The following is a 12,154-nucleotide window of genomic DNA, read 5'->3' as shown; positions in this document are numbered from 1 at the left end:
AGAGCAAATCACCCCCAAATCGTGTTTTTTTTTTTTTTGCTGATAAACGATATAAATCAGTGTCTAATCGTGCTGTAGACACGTGCCATCAACAAATTGGCACTTCAGTGCATCTTAGTTCAAATTAAAATATTCTGCCTAAAACTGTCAGTGTTGCGCCGTCGTCAGGTAAAAACTGCACTACATTTGAATTTAAAGCTGCCATCCCTATTGGCTAAGAGGCACACTATGAACTTAGCTGGTACATTACAATGCATTAATGTCGTTGTAAGCCTGTGTGTGTGTGTGTGTGTGTGTGTGTGTGTGTGTGTGTGTGTGTGTGTGTGTGTGTGTGTGTGTGTGTGTGTGTGTGTGTGTGTGTGTGTGTGTGTGTTGGTGGCTCTGCCCTCTTGGTCTGCCTGGCAACAGCATTTGTTGCATTTTTCAAACATCAAGTGGGAGTGAAGTAAGAGTCTGGTAGGGGGTGACTTGCTCTTTAAGTTACCAGAATAGTGAGTTTCATCTCATAACCTACATGCGTAGCTAGATATCCCACAGAAGGAGACATTTCTGCATGGCTGGGCCGGTCATCACCAAACGTGAAAATGACCAAAAACAGTTCTGTCAAAAACTCAGACCAAGGTGAGATATGTGAGTCTCCTTTGTCAACATTTGCTTGTAGTGGAAAGGGTTTTAGGATTTTCACCATCACTGCCCACTACAAAAAGGCTCTGACATCACATGTGCGACATTAGGCACAGCGGTAGCACAGGAGGTGGAGTAGATTGTCCAGTGGGGCTGGTCAATAAATTCGTTATCGAAATTTCTGACCTTAACCGATATCGTTTTTCACATGTCAGTTAATGTGATAATAAAACAAATGAACATTTCCCATGTGTGTGATGCCTGCATGTAATTTCAATAATGAAATATATGAATACTAATTAATTGTCACCAACTTTTTCCTGCGTGCGTGTGTGTGCGTGCACGTGTGTGTTTGTATTTTGATGCCACTGCCTTGCAAATATCCAGAAGTCGTATTGTTTAAAAGCATAATTCTTTAGTTGCCACCAGAGGAGTTCATAGAAAGTTAGACTGTATTAGACTCCCTCTTTGCCGTGTGCTGCTACAAACACACTCACATGACCTGCTCGGGTGTGTTTACTACCTCAGAGACAGAGGGAGAAGAGATTCACTGTAATCCTTCAAATACACCCACTGTCCTCCCTCTCCTCCCTCTTCCTTGAGTCCCGGTCGACTCTGCTTGGTCCACAGAACAGTCCTTCACTTGTGGAGTAATGCTGCCTGGATCCTGGAATCATTGCTCAGCTATGCAATAAAGAAGAGGATTAGCAGAGCCGAGCGCCACTGCGAGGATTTGGTGTTTTGGCCCTATATCCTTCACCGGGCTGACTGAGAGACTACATTCTCATTCTGCCTCTTTAAATTTTCATTATTTCTCATCATTCTGGTTCTTCCTCGCTTTCACCGATCTCCACCATGACCTTGTCTGAGGACCAGTCTGCGAGGCCCCAGCCCTGCTTGATCACAGAGCCCGGAAAGCATATCAGCACATCGTTGCACCAGCACACAACAGAACACATTGGCTTCAAAGAGGACTATATGGACAGCGAGGAGAATGGTGTGTTTGGAGTCGTGGAGCCCCCCAGGCGCTCTCGGGGTCGCCTCGTCCTCCACAGCCTGGTGATGTTTGGTAGGGAGTTCTGCTACGCTGTGGAGGCAGCCTTCGTCACACCGGTACTCCTGAGCGTCGGCTTGCCTCGGAGCCTCTACAGCCTGGTGTGGCTGATCAGCCCCATCCTGGGCTTCCTGCTTCAACCCATCATCGGCTCAGCCAGTGACTACTGCCGCTCACAGTGGGGCAGGCGGAGGCCCTACATCCTGGTCCTTGGCATCCTCATGCTGCTGGGAATCAGCATGTTCCTCAACGGAGATGCTGTCATCTCAGGTGAGGGCAAAGACGTATTATAATCTAGTTCCAGCTGTAACTCGGCTCTAATCGTGCCTTTAATTTTAAAGTATTGAAACAGCATTCAAAGGAGAACTATGATAGAACATCTGGAACAAAAAAGACAGAATGTGAAACGTTTTCCTCTCTTAGATCAAGGTTGTTCCTTTGGAGAACATCTCTTGATTTATCATCAAATTCTAATCTGATTGGATTATTTTTACACTAATGAAAACGTTAAAACACTGATTTGGTGCCCCGTCTTCAAAAACGGCTTAATTATCATGACAGTAAATACAATTAGATTTGTTGAAAATGAAGCAAAAAACACTCAAAGACCATTCCCCCCACACACAGTTTTTTTTAAGTTGTGGCTGAATTTAAACATGTGATGACACATGCTGGTCCTGTGTTGATGCCCACTGGAACAAACAAAAGTTGAAAACCTCAGATAATATTTGCACATCTTTGTGAGAATCATTCCAGGCTCCAGGCAGCATCACGAGAAGATCTCAGGCATGCCGGTAAAGGGGAAACACAAGAGCAAGTTCTATTTACTTTGATGCCACGTGAACGGCTTTACTGGGAACTTTACAGAGTGTGACCTTACCCTCTTGTCTCCTAAACATGATCACGTGCAGACTCGGAGGTCTTTAATCACGTCTTTAAATCTTCATGTAATCTTTGAATCTTTACAACACTGGTTTGGGTTCAGGGTTCAGGTTTTCTGATTTTATTCATAACAAAATGCCTCTAAAAACGGATTATTTTACTTCCTGAGATATTTATTCTTGAAAAAGCATTTCTGACCAGTTGAATTGAGTAACTTTGCAGATAGGTGCGGAGAGGCAGTAAAAACTAACAGACGAAATCAGGATTTCTTTACTTTTTAAGGAACTTTACAGACTAAATAAATGTTAAATTAAAAAGATTAGTGATGATTATTATTCTGTACAAAAACATAAAACAGCAGATTTTTTTCATTCATTTAAATGCATCTGTGGCAAACTTATACAAGCTATTGTAGATCACTTTCCATACAGCCTCTGTTTAGGGGAATAGTTTACATCTGACCAGACTGATATGCTACTGGCTAGTCTGCGGAGAGCCAAGACCAAAATTTATTGCTGCCATCTTAACATTTTTTTTATTGTTTTTACATTTAATTTATGTTTTTTATGTTTATACTTTTCTTAATGCATCACTTATGTTGCATCAAGGGGTCAGGGTTGTCAAAGTAATGTGAAAGTATGGTGTTGCAAAGACTTATAATATAATATTTGCAAAAACAGCGGTGAAATTTAAAAGACTAAGGTTGTTTTTCTTGCACTAACCTTCAGTCCCATTGGACCTGAAAGTTAGGAAAACTTCTACACTGAAACATACTTTATAAGGCTTAAATACTCTAATATCAAATGCCAAATAAAGTCTTGGTCTGCAGCATTATAGACCAAACACAATCTGTTCTAAAAAAAAATCCAGAATCTCTCAGGCGAATAAAGTAATAAAAATGTTTTATTGAAAAAAAAAAAAAAAGATCAGACAGTTAAGACAGACTTTGAATCCATCTTGTTATCTCAGCACAGATTATTAATTCATGTAACCCAGATTCAGTCCTCCTCATCAGCTACCTGGTCCTACTCGTTGTGATGGTCCTTTACTGTTTTCATGTGAACGTGTTTCTGTGTGTTTAATAGGATGCAAAGTGCTTATTGAAGCATTTATAAAGCATTATTTCAGTTTCGTGCATGCAGCTAAACCGGCATAACTGAATTCTTCTGAAGCGACAGAGCTGTGAACGCTGATTTTCATTGAGCTGTAAATACACCAGCTGTGTGAAAATCCATTGATGAGGCAGCGGGGGAGTGGTTGGACCTGCACGAGTGGCTTGAATTCAGCTACGAACAGAAATGTGATGGAGCTGATTGTGAGAGGCTCCACTGAGGTGCAAATGTCACTTTCGGAAGATTTTAGCTTCCTGCTAACGGTCACAACCCTTATTTTAATGAGGCATGTACGGAATGTTTTGTATGTGCTAACTGGAACAAGTCTTTTGTGTGGAATCAATAGATTTATACAAGAACCTTACCAGAGTTGATCTGCCTGTGTTGCACTTCATGTATTTACTTAACAATATTTATACTTTATATTAACTTAAGTGTTTTAATAGTATCTTTAAAATCAGAGAATAACTGCATGAACAGCCCTATTTGTTTTCGTCTTCCTGCAGTTTTCACTGGTTACGCCTGTTTCCTTGCATCTTGCAGTTCTGGTCAGGGACAGGTCGTTGAAGAGTATTTGGGCCATTGTGGTGGTGATGTTCGGGGTCGTGCTGTTTGACTTTGCAGCTGATTTCATTGATGGACCCATCAAGGCCTACTTGTTTGATGTGTGCTCACACCAAGACAAGGAACGAGGTCTGCACTACCACGCTCTGTTTACAGGTATGTCCCTACACATGACTCTGTGTTTGCTTACGTTGTTTCTAAAGAGAAAACTGATGATTTTAGTCTGAATTAATCACTATTAGACATCATTGATATTGTTGCATTGAAAAAGAAGATGAGTAATTTACAAATTAGTCAGGTGTCCATGACAGACATTCGGAATAAGTACGAGCTGCTGTCATCGAATAATTCAAAGATCATTTTAGAAAACAATTTATTGCTTAATCAAAGGATTTTCACACTATCCTTGAAGTGAGTTTCTGTATAAAGGTAAGACACTGAAGAAGTTATGTTCGGTTTCCCAACTGTAACCAACTCCAGTCGGCATTATTGCCATTTAAAACAGCTTCAATCCAGATTTCCTGCATGTTACTGAGGATTCTTTACATAAACACTAATTTTACAACAAACTTTTTTATGGTAGAAATATAAGGAACTTCCTGCCAGACTTGGATGCACAAGAAAAGCTTCTGCTGACAATGATTCTTGTAAATAACAAGATAATTCTATCTAAACACCAATGTAATATCAAACAGGCTCAGGTCACATGACCTGAGAAATGTTGAAAACCCCTTGGTCTTAGTTGTGCTGTTACCTCCTTTGTCCTGAAAGGGGATGTTCACGCACACACTGTTAAATAAGAGGATCAACACCATTGATAACAGGATGGAAACCTGTCAAGACATCTATATACTTTTGATAATAAGTATACTTAGTGTGTAGCTGCTTATTTTTATCCAGCATTGTGAAATGTTTTGTCAATAAAGGTGAATAGTTTTATCCAGTCATTGTGAGCATCCTGTTGTTAATCATCGGTTTCTGATCCATCCATCAAACTGTCCTCTGACTGTCCCTCCGCCCTCTGCACCCAGGGTGCCTAAGTCACACCCATCTACTTCCGGGCCATGGGTCCCCGGAAGAACAGAAAAATGAATTCAAGTTAACGGGGATGAAAACACTATTTTCTAATTCTGCTTGTTATATACCATGGATTTCACATATGATGTCCATGAATTTTGAAAAAGCATTTTGATACCAAGAAGGAGCTTATTTTCACATGCAGGGAAACTTTATTTTAGATTTTGTGTGAAAACAAGTTCAGGACTGTAAATGTGCTTCACAAAATTAACACCATCGAACCAGACACAGAGAAAAACAGAGGGAAAATGGCTATAAGTTCAGTAAACTTCAAATCCTTCTTTGAGGAGCAAAGAACCACCATAAATCTGGCCATGCGGTAAGTAGCAGCTATGCTAGAGAAGAGATTCTGTGGTGATGTCACATATGCGACGTGCTGATGTCTGGTTGGTAGTCATGCTAATTACAAACGTTTACAAGCTGATAAATCTCAAAGTATGTGACAGGCATGGGCTAAACACTCATCATTACTTTTCATTTAAATAGCAGTACAACATATGTGCGATCCAGGGCATGAAGCAAAGCAGATTAGAAAATAGCTCTTTTAGCCTCGTTGACTTACAGCGTAGCTGCGCAGTGGTTAGGGCTGTTGCCTTGCAGCAAGAAGGTCCTGCGTTCGCATCCTGGCCTGGGGTCTTTCTGCATGGAGTTTGCATGTTCTCCTTGTGCATGCGTGGCTTCTCTCCAGGTTCTCCGGCTTCCTCCCACAGTCCAAAAACATGACTGTTATGTTGATTGGTATGTCTAAATTGTCCTTAGGTGTGAGTGTGTGTGTGCATGATTGTTTGTCCTGTGTGTTGCCCTGCGATGGACTGGCTCTCTGTCCAGGGTGTACACCGCCTGATTGCCCATTGACCGCTGGAGACTGGCACCAGCCCCCCCCCCCCCCCCCCCCCCCCCCCCGGCCCCCCTACATGGCCAAGCGGGTTCAGAAAATGGATGGATGGACTTACAATGTTGTTTTACATGTTTTGTCCAGAGTCTGGTTCTGTTCTTGATGTGAAATGTTAAGGTGATGGACCTGTTGTCTGTGAACACAGCCTGTCCTCAGCCAGCTGGCTGAGCTGTCTGTGAGTTTGTTGCCTTGGCAACATGTGTGCGTGTGTGCATGCATGAGTGTGTGTGTGTGTGTGCATGTTAAAAACTGCCCTTTTTATCACAAAACTACACCTCCTTATACTAGCTAGCATTTTAAATGATGACGTATGCGTGTTACATTATGAAATAAGAAAGAAAAGGTTTCTACAAAGGGTTGAAAACGTAAAACTGAACCTTGAGAAACAGACAGTCTTGTGCAGGGGTGGCTGGGATGATAACTGAAGATAAGGAGGTTAGACATTTAGAATTTGGAATTTTCAAAAAGCAGCTTTGTGTGAATTGCAAGAAAAACATCTCCTATTGCACCTTTGAGTTTTGGTCCCCCGTAGTTTATGACAGACGTTACATCATCAGAGGGCTGAGAAACAAACTCAGCGTTTGCTACCTGCTAAGCTCTAAACATCAGGCATCAGGAAAAAGGATCAAACTGAAGAACATTTTCAAGCCTTTCACTGATGTTTAAGAGCCAGATTCTTCCCTCATAGGATGCAGAAAAACAACTGAAACAAAAGAAAAGTGACAAGTCTTTGCATCTGTTTTCTGAGACAATAGTTGCTGTAAGGCAAAAACATCAAATCAGACTGAATAATGAAATTATTTTAATGCAACAGAAGACTTTCTTCATTTAAAATACATCCAATTAATTCCTGGATAAAGTTTTAATTGTCTTAATTAGCATTTTACGTATCTGTGTTTTTCTCATTTAATGATCTGAGGAGTCTATGATAAATGATTGTAATTCTCTTGATTTTATAATTTGCTTAATGATGTATACTAAGTCTGCATATTTTCAGAAAATTATCCCACATGATTGGTTCACTTTTCCAACGAAAACAGCTCTCAGAAACAAATGGGATGGAGTCAGACTTCAGCGAGCAATTCTGTAGGATTTTCTTAGATTTCTGTTTACTTCCTAAAGTTTCTGGGAAGACATCAGGTGCAGAATTGCATCCTGAACCTCAAACGAAGCTGCAGTTGATTTTCTTTCCCCTTCACCTAAACGCTGCTGTTGTGATAGTCCTTGGTTCCTCAGGTTCACGTTCAGAGGGAGCTTTAAAAATTGAGTTTAAAACACATTTTTGCCTTGAAGGTGAAAAAATTTATATTTGCATCTATTTTTGACAGCAATAAGAGGGAATGACTGACACCTGTGACATTTAGTTTTGCCATATTTCATTTCTCTTCATGTCAAGTTTAAGGTCTAAAACTCCACGTTAAATTAAATGCCTAACCTTTCCTTCACAGATGTTAAATAGAGTTGGCTGTGAGAAATACAGACCCTGATGGGACTCTATTTCACTGGGCAAAACGTTTATTTACGCTGCTACTAGAACAGCAAACACGTCTTACACACATCCAGTAATAATTCTGTTTTCATAAGGGAGTTCCTAAAGAAGCCTGAAAGAAAGGTCTAAAAATAAACACCATCGAGCAAATATTCTTTCCTGCACAGCCAGGGGGTAAGATGATGTCTTTGGTGTGAGTGTCAGCGGAGCGTTCAGCTGCCAACAGGCACCGGCTGGTGTGAGCACATTAGTCAGGCAGTAATCCAGCCCCGAGCTCGTCATGTGCTGCAGTCATGAGTCTGGGCTGAGAGAAACACAGGCCAGGCACATGACTCTGGAGACAAGCCTCCCACCGCTGGTATGTGAGCTCCAAGAAGGAAGGCACGGGACGAGTTTTTCTCTGTGACTCCCACAAACTCCTGTTTATCAGAGGTGCACGTCTGTGAGTGAAACTCTAAATCACATAAATCACTGCGTGTCTGGCTAGCCAACAAATCCCACATGGACAATGTCCGGGATGGATGGCTCAAAAATATATTTTAGACAAGTGCTACAGCAGCAATCCTGAAAACGTCAGTGTTTCTGTATCCCAAGTCCAGTCATTGTGCTGCCAGTTGGCAGGAAAAACTGTTTGTTGTGCTTTACTCTTTGTCAAAAACATTTTATTACCTTCTGGCTGAAAATATAACAAACCGGAAAATGTGAACATTTCAAAGATACGAAACCATTTGGAAAATGCAGCCATGAAAAAAAAGCTTAAAAATGTCATATGCCACTGTAACCGGATTACAGGATACAATAAGATAATTAAAAGAAAAAATAAGCAAATGGGCCAATAATTAGGTTCGGGGAGAATTGGAGGTTGTTTAAGAATGACTGGAGTCACGGGTATAGCATGAAACGGTTTATATACTAAATTTTAATAATAATGGGAAATATAACACATAAAGATAACACACAAAAACAGATGAAAACAATTGACAATAGTAAAATGGTCGGTATGAGATTTGATCATATGAGTCACAAGTCAGCCGGCGTCAAGTCAAATCCCCACGCTTGGGGTGAAAGTCAGAGTCCGGTGGTGCGATTTTTTCCTACCGCACCGTTGAGATTGTTCACAGAAGAGAGCAGTCTGCTCTTCAGTTACTTGAGATGTCCTGGTTCGTTCAGTGGTTAAGGCTCGCCATCTCCCTCGTCAGGAAGAAATCCAGTTCTCGTTCCAAGTGAGTGATCATAGGAGTCGGGATCAAACCCAAGGAAAAAAAAAACCCAGCCTGTAAACAACAGGACTGTTAGCGAGTTGGCATCGACCCTTCTCGTCACATCACAGCATAAAGTCTTACAGACTTAAACAAATGCTTCACTCTATTGGCATAGCCAATCATGTTTGGGTTCACAGTTCAACTAACATAACATCAATTTGATTGTCTATTAAAATAATTCTCAGTAGCTCTGGAAATATAATTACATATGACAACAATTGTTCAGCTCAATAGGCTCAGTTAGATTCTATTACTCTACACTATTCGACAAGAAATACATTCATGACAACAAGGATACATTTAGTTGTGTTTCTATACAGCATTGTGACACCTTGTATATCTGTAACACAATAAATAAATAAATAAATAAATAATATTTTCTATAACAAAATTAAACAAAATATACATTCTGGTCCTTTGGTCCACCTTTGTAAAATAATTCCTCCCTAATCAGTTAGCTTTTATTTATTTTTATTTATCTATTTTTTTTATTATTAAATGTTTGGTTAAGGGATGCATTGCTAATTTTATGGCGTTAGCTATAACGCCCCTGAGGACCTTGTACATCTAGGCCGTACCACCGTTAACTGGCGGTTTGAGCCGTTAACTCCTGGGAATCCTATATGCCGTACCGCCGTTAACTGGCGGTTTGAGCCGTTAACTCCTATATGCCCTACCACCGTTAACTGGTAGTTTGAGATGTTAACTCCTGGGATCTAACGTCTAGCAGCCCACTGCTGTCACCTCGGTTGCTGTAATTAGCTTTTTGAATTTAATAATTTACTGAAATTAATCTCATTCACTCACCAACGCGCTCCAACGGTTCCCTCCTACAGAGGATTGGTTCACTCTGTCGTCTCCACACAAATCTATAAGAATGGAATTAATTTTATAAGCTATTTAAGTTTTCTTTTTCTTTTTTTTTAAGTTGCATCGTTAGCTTTTTCTCTTCTTTTTTTTCTTTACTCACCGCGTTGGTTCCAAGTTCCTAGCTCTTATTAGAAGGAGTCAAGTCCGCCTCTCCCTCTATCTATGCGGCACCCAAATCAGGGTTCTTCACGGCCTCGACCGTTGTTTTTTTTTCTCTCTCTCTCTCTCTCTCTCTAACCGCTCAGTCTTTGCTTTCTGTATCTGCGTGCTGCACAGCCGTTTGTCTCTCCTTTCGCTCAGCTGCGTCGCACGGTTTTATTTCGCGGAGGCGGGACTTATTTCTCTCAGCCAATGAAATTTCAGATTCCCACCTGGACCAATAGTATACAGCTTTCCTCTTCTGTTTTTGTTAGTGATGTTCAAGATTCTTGTTTTAACCGATGTTTAATATTAAACTCGTTATTTTAGTTATTCACCCTTCCAATAATTCATTATGAAATTATTATCTATTAGTTATTTAGATATCTATTAATTAGTATTGTTAATTTCCTTAATTTATATTTTATATTTTATCTGAATTGAGGATGGATCATATTAGTAAGCCAATTAGTTAATACCTCATTAAGGTTCTAGCTTCTGGGTTACACCACCATAATAAAAGAATAAAGTTTTTATGTAGGGGTGGGTAATATAAACGATGTAAGGTAGAAACGGTATAAAATTGGGTAATAATAGAGTTTTTGGCTATATCGCAATACCGCGATATCGCAATAACACACGACGTCACTAAAGGTCTTAGGTGTGTTCTTGCTGTGTCTTTCTAAATCCATTCTTTCGTTCAGATTATATCGCAATATAGATTGCTTAAGAGAAAACCATATAATGGACTGGGACAACACACGGATCATAACCACCGAACAACAAAAATACAAAAGATGGATCAAGGAAGCAATATAGATAAGGAGACGTGGATGTGGGACCATGAACAGGGACGACGGAGTTTACACGCTGGACCACGCATGGGACTGCATCGTCGGAGAGGGGAAAGCGGGCAGTAGAGGGCGACAACGTCCTCTGTTGCCCGCAGATAAACGGAGAAGGAAGTGACGCGCCACCATCAGCGTCAGCCTGAAGAAGCCGGCAGCCGTCGGCGAAACTGTAGCTACAAACAGGTAAACAAAACTGTTTCTGTGTTTAAAAAAGAACGAAAGAATGGGTCACTAAAGGTGCTTCTATAGGACACACCATGCCGGCACATCGGCGTAATATTGCCGCAATGGTATGTCTGTAAACGCGCCATGCCGGCATGGCGTTGCGCGAATATTGCGGTATTCATTCCGCCTCGCTTGGTAGTAATTTTGCCGCATCAGCCCCTCCCCTCTGACGGCTAAACGCATATCAGCCCCGCTAATCCCTTTGGAGCAACTGTGGGAGCCGGGCGCGGAGACTATGGGGCTTTTGGCCGTGCGAGTGGACGAACAGATTAGTCGCCTTTTTACGGGGTCGGTGAGAGACAGCCAGCTGCTCTACAGAGTGGCGAAAACACTGGCTGAGCGGGGCATCAAGAGGGACGAAAAGCAGGTCACATCACAGCTAAAGGTCCTGAAAAAGAAATTTCATCAGTCTGACGTGTCTTCCGTCTGACGCTGAATGCGTGACCCTGTACGTCACATGCGGGGGGGGGGGGGGCGACCTGCGACCTCCCTATATCCCGTCTTGGTTGGAGAGGTGTCTGATGGCAGTTTATTCTAGCTTCAGCTTTGCTGCTATAAATGCCAAAATCCTCCCCAGGGTGCCGCGGAAAATCCCGTTTAAAAAAATGCTATGGTCCTATAAAACAGCTTAAGACGTGCACCCTGCTGACATTGGGACAAAAGAATGGCAGTGACTGCAAGCATGGAGTGGGCGGAGGAGGAGGCCTATATGCCTCAAGTGGCATATATTTGCCTCATGAGGATATTTAAAAGCATGTCATTTTGACATATAAAAACAGAGGAAAAAATATATCGCAATATATATCGTTACCGCACATGCTTCAGATTATATCGCAATATAGATTTGAGGCCATATCGCCCAGCCCTATTTTTATGTGATTTTTTGTGCTGATTTTCATAAATAAATTCAGTCGTTCATTTTAGAGCAATAATAAAACCAAAGAGCACAGCCTTTGCTTAGAGTCCTACAGTCTTGGTTTTCCTAATAAAAAGATTTTTATTTTAAACGACCTCTCCAGCCTTGAGTTGTGGTGTTCTGCATTTTGGGTCCAATCCTCCTGCGCTCGCAGCGTGACAAAAATGACCCTTTACAGCTGGAGTGGAGAACCCT

The 12,154-nt window shown here is 41.3% G+C and overlaps 1 protein-coding gene across 1 annotated transcript in view; it reads left to right on the top strand.

Moving 5' to 3' along the window:
• The first annotated feature begins 576 nt into the window (after nucleotides 1-576).
• Nucleotides 577-12,154, top strand: part of slc45a2 (solute carrier family 45 member 2) — a 46,239-nt gene continuing 34,661 nt past the window's right edge. Inside the window, exons 1-2 of the mRNA XM_054744451.2 lie at nucleotides 577-1,948; nucleotides 4,216-4,392. Coding sequence (XP_054600426.2) covers nucleotides 1,480-1,948; nucleotides 4,216-4,392 — 646 coding nt within the window. The 5' untranslated portion in view covers nucleotides 577-1,479. The remainder of the gene's footprint in view (nucleotides 1,949-4,215; nucleotides 4,393-12,154) is intronic.

The sequence above is a fragment of the Nothobranchius furzeri genome, chromosome 6 (assembly GCF_043380555.1).
Source record: "Nothobranchius furzeri strain GRZ-AD chromosome 6, NfurGRZ-RIMD1, whole genome shotgun sequence".
NCBI lineage: Eukaryota > Metazoa > Chordata > Actinopteri > Cyprinodontiformes > Nothobranchiidae > Nothobranchius > Nothobranchius furzeri.
Note: the sequence above shows the minus strand (reverse complement) of the source record. Positions and strands in the feature narration are given on the sequence as shown.